Here is a 4,715-nt window from a genome sequence, read left to right as displayed (position 1 = left end):
CTATGTCTCTCTCTGTCTTTCTCTCTCTCTCTCTCTCTCTCTCTCTCACTCTCTCACACACACACACACACACACACACCTGTGAGTGTCTCTGTGAGGTTTCCAGGGCAGAGATGAACCTCCTGGTCTCCTCCATCAGGACTTCATCAGACGGCTTTCTGCTGCGGATATCTGCGGCGGGTTGCTGCTGTCCGGACCGGAGCCGGTTCCGGGCCAGCATCAGGGTCTGGTAGAAGAGACACACCGCCACCCCGAGCAGCAGCAGCGGGCCGGAGCAGGACCGGCGGCGGAGCAGCATCCCGGCTTCCCTCAGGAGGAGTCCGCCGGCTGAAGCCAGGAGGCACCGCATGATGGGACCCAGTCCTTCACTTCACATTCCTGAGGGTTTCACTTTCACTCCTCATCTTCATCATCTTCATCTCCTCACTGATGTCTGCTGGCTGGTGGAACAGGATGTCTGGGAGTAATTAACTTAATAGTCAGAAGGAGGATGAACTCATGTTGGAAGTCCAAAGAACTTCTGTTGAAACCAAACTGATCTAAAAACGGTCGATTTCTCTCTGAACTTTGGTGAGATGCTTCTTTCCCCCTTTAACCTGAACGCATCTCTTCTGTAGGACGCTGTTTTTTCAATGTGACTCTTTTATTGAAATAAAGTCTTTTGGTGGTTTATATCTGTGCCGAACTTACTAGTGGATCCATAAGAGTCTGAAACAGAATCAACTCAGGTTGTAAGTCCGAAGAACTTTAGTTGAGAACCAAACTGAATTTAAAATAGCCGGATTTCCAATGAAGTTTGGAGATAAACTACTGTCCTTTGTCCTGTGATGTTTATATCTACGCCGAATTTACTGGTGGATCCACAAGAGTCTAAAAAAGTATTAATTCATGTTGTGAGTCCAAAGAAGTTTCATCAATAACGAATCTAATGTAAAAATGCGTTAATTGTTGAGCGGGACGCTGTGTGCGCAGCGGACGGACCCGGAGAGCCGCAGCAGAGCAGCCTGGACTGCATCTTCTGTCCTCCTCGGTGGGATCATGTGGCTCCAAACACCGTGTGACAGCTCAGCCCTTCTCCTCCATGTATCCACGTCTCCTCCCGGTTCCCTTCGGTCCGAAGTGCGCAGCGCTCCGCGTCCTGTCAGCTGATGAGCAGTAAAACTGGAATCCGAACGGGACCGTCAGAACTAACCGAAAACTCCCGCAGAGGTCCGTTAAACTGCGGCAACAGCGGCGGGTTTCCGCTCAGCCTTCAGCCTAAAATCTGATGAAATGCGTCGGAGAGAAGTTCCCAACCAGCAGAGCGGCGGTGGAGTCTGGCACAGAGACCATCTGGTTTGAGTTAAATCCAGCAGGAGGAGAAGCAGAAAGGAGCCGCATTGGTCAGAGCCTCCGACTCTCCTTCTCTGCTTTCATTCCTCTACACAAACAGGATGAAGTTCTGTTTTCTCCGGTTTTCAGCTGGAGTCTGGACCGTAAAGCCACTGCTGCTCTGTAGGAGGTCAGCACCTCCTCACCCTCCTTCCTCCTCCTCCTCCTCCCTCCTGCTGAAACACTCTGAAGGCTGAGTTATTTCTGGAAAACACACACACACATATACACAGTGTGTGTGTGTGTGTGTGTGTGTGTGTGTGTGTGCTGTGGGTTAAAGTCAATGAAACTTCAGTCACATTTGGTTGAGCACGTTTAGCTCACACACAGGAACAGGTTTATCACCAGACTTCATTTAAAAAAAGGTCTTTTTAGTAGTTTTGGAATTCCATCATCAATTTATAGTTTTACTGACATCTACCAGTAAATGAAGCACAGAAGAAGAGAGTGCAGGGAAAAACTTATCACCAAACTTCATTTAATAATGGGTTATTTTAAGTTTGTTAGTCAGCAGAAGTTTTAAGTAAAGGAGACATTAAAGAAGAATATGTGATTTCAGTGTAACACTTCATTTAACCAAACTTCACTCACAATCCTTCCACTTTAAAATGTGTTTGTTTGTAGGAGAAAGTCTTCACTCTCTCGTGGATCCTCATGTGAATTCATCTTGAATAGAATCCTTCTGGTTTAACAGCAGCATTCACACATTTATGGAGAACACAGTACTCACCAGACTTCACTCAAAAGGAGGGTGTTTTAAGATTAGCTTGGTTGTCAGCAACATTACCTCAGTAATACAGTAACTTTAATATCTTATCGGACTCTTGAGGTTCTCTGATGAATTCGGCATAAATATAATCAAACAATAGATAATGTTTTTAATCCTTTATCTGAAGATTAAAGAATTTACTACAACACCAACCTGACCCTCTACTGCTCTCACTCATGTTTATTCAGCTGTTACACAAAGTGTCTTTAAAATGACAGATTTTCAAATGGAGTTTTGTATTAGTTTTAGTAAACGAGGCTTTAAAGAAGAGCAGGAAAACATTGTTAGTTTGTCTCCTAACAGTCCGACATAGGAACACATGGTTTCACCAAACCTCACTTACAGATGTAATTTACCACAGCTGCTCTCGTTCATATATGGACTATCAGCAATCACCAGACTTCACTTAAAAAGAGGCCGTTTTAAGATTTGTGAGCAGCTCAGTAATAAACTAACTTGCGGTGGTTTCACTGTAAACAGGAACATAAAACAATATTTACAGCAAACATTCATTTATTTATGTTTACGTTTTATTTCATAAACAAAACCCAAATAAACACGGTGAGATGCTAACACCTTTCTATCTGTTACATATTTTATATATCATATTCAATGTACAACAATAACAGCTGATCAGCTGATCAATGAACACAGTGGACTCAATAACTGCAGGAAGTTTGATTATTTCCTGTGAACATTGATCAGATGTATTGATCCATTCTCTATATTCTGTATTTTTATCAGTTTAACAGTCACTTAATATTCTTCTTTCTGACAGATTCACTGTTTATTGATCGATCAGCTGTTTGAACATATGGGACTCATGTTTCATTGTCAGTGAGATATTGATCCAGACTGCGTGTTGTTGGTTGGAGACGTACTCACACTGTCAGACGCTCTGTGGTGCATTGTGGGATTGTATAACTGAACTTTCTGAGTGTTGATCTGATGTTTAACAGTCTCTCAGTGGAGGCAGGAGAGCAACACGGACAGTGTGTGGTAGAGGACTGCCGATAAGCACTGACTTTAATCTTAACTAAAGTCTATAAAGTCAAACAAATGTCCTCATGTGCTCCAGATCTTAAATATTACATTTGGATTTAGTTGAAAGTTGAAGAAGGATTGAAAACCTGTTAATTATCTCAATCAGCTGTGTCGCCATGGAAATATGATTCTAGCTCTGAATTAACGTCAGAAATCAGATTAAAGTAATAATTCCTTTTTGTAGGAATGTTTTGATTCATTGAAATCAGTTTGTTATTGTTGTTCACATTATTGTTGTTTACTCCGACAATAAAACCTCGTTCCATTAAAACAAACGGATCAATATCAGTAACTGATTGTAATAAATGTTCCTGTGAATAAAGACAAACACCAGCTGCTTTCTGTCAGACCTTTTATTAAAACATTGATCCGTTCAGTCCACATTCTGATTCTTTGACTTTTATTTTGAAGAGTCGACTTTCAGACATTATCTCATCACTGAACTCGTCTTCCTCTTCCTCTTCCTCAGACTGTAACACACAACAGGCTGACCTCTGACCTCTGACCTCTGGCTGTGTGTGAGTAAACTGCAGTGAGACAACATCCAGAGTGAGACGGACTCTGATGACCCGGTTCTGGTTCTGGTTCTGGTTTTATTCTCAGACGTGGAAATGTTTGAAGAGTGAAGAATTTGGAGGATGAAATGTGATCCAGAACCCTCGGGGTGACCTCTGACCTCAGTCGGCTGCAGCGTTGTTGTGGTTTATGACGACGACGGCGTGGAGGTAAAAATCCAAGATGGCGGGCGGCGGCGGTCTATTTGTGGCGGCTGCCTCTCCGCTTCATGGCGGCCGTACACTGAGGACAGTACCACTTCCCCTTCGGAGCCTCCGTCAGGCCGACGCAGCCGTAGTGGAACCACTCGATGGGACACTGCGGCACAAAGCCACCGTTATCGATTACAGACACATATTGATCACTGATTATTGATTATCACTGATTATCACTGATTATCATTGATTATTATTGATTATTATTGATTATCAATGATTATCACTGATTATCATTGATTATTGGCTGCCACAGTAATAACAATACTTACGTCTGTGTTATCACAGCCGACCATTTCTCCGTAAGAAACCTGGAAGACATGACAGAGCGCCGTTAAGATCCGACCGATGATCAATACTGATTATTGATGGTCTGTGCGCTGACTCACCTGGTTACAGATGCAGTATCGGGGCTCGTTGGGGTCGTAGGTCCAGTCCACCTGGCTGTTGGCCTCGGCCTCCGGCAGCGCCGACGCCTGCTGGGAAAGCTCCTGAGCCAGCGCCGACGACGACGAGCACGACGACAGGGAGGAAGAGGAGGACGATGAAGACGACTGATGGTTGGAAGACTTGATGCTGCTTCTGGAAAACAGATCAATACTGTTATTGATAACTGATCAGACACAGAACGCTGCAGCTGACTGTGTCTCTGTGTCTCTCTCTCTCTCTCTGTCTGTGTCTCTCTCTCTGTGTGTCTCTCTCTCTCTCTCTCTCTCTCTCTCTCTGTGTCTCTCTCTCTCTCTCTCTCTCTCTCTCTCTCT

General features: G+C 44.0%; 1 protein-coding gene across 1 annotated transcript; it reads right to left on the bottom strand.

Moving 5' to 3' along the window:
- Positions 1 to 3,522: 3,522 nt before the first annotated feature.
- ing3 (inhibitor of growth family, member 3) lies at positions 3,523 to 4,536 on the bottom strand (the record flags this gene model as incomplete). The annotated part of the gene is given in 3 exon segments (XM_035676216.1): positions 3,523 to 4,057; positions 4,227 to 4,265; positions 4,344 to 4,536. Coding segments are annotated over 3 exon segments (349 nt in total), but the record flags the coding sequence as incomplete, so codon positions are not given.
- Positions 4,537 to 4,715: the final 179 nt, after the last annotated feature.

This window comes from Morone saxatilis, unplaced genomic scaffold (assembly GCF_004916995.1).
Source record: "Morone saxatilis isolate NCDOM2014 unplaced genomic scaffold, NCSU_SB_2.0 Contig10, whole genome shotgun sequence".
Lineage (NCBI taxonomy): Eukaryota > Metazoa > Chordata > Actinopteri > Moronidae > Morone > Morone saxatilis.
The sequence above is the reverse complement of the archived record's forward strand: the minus strand, read 5'-3'. Positions and strand labels throughout refer to the sequence as shown.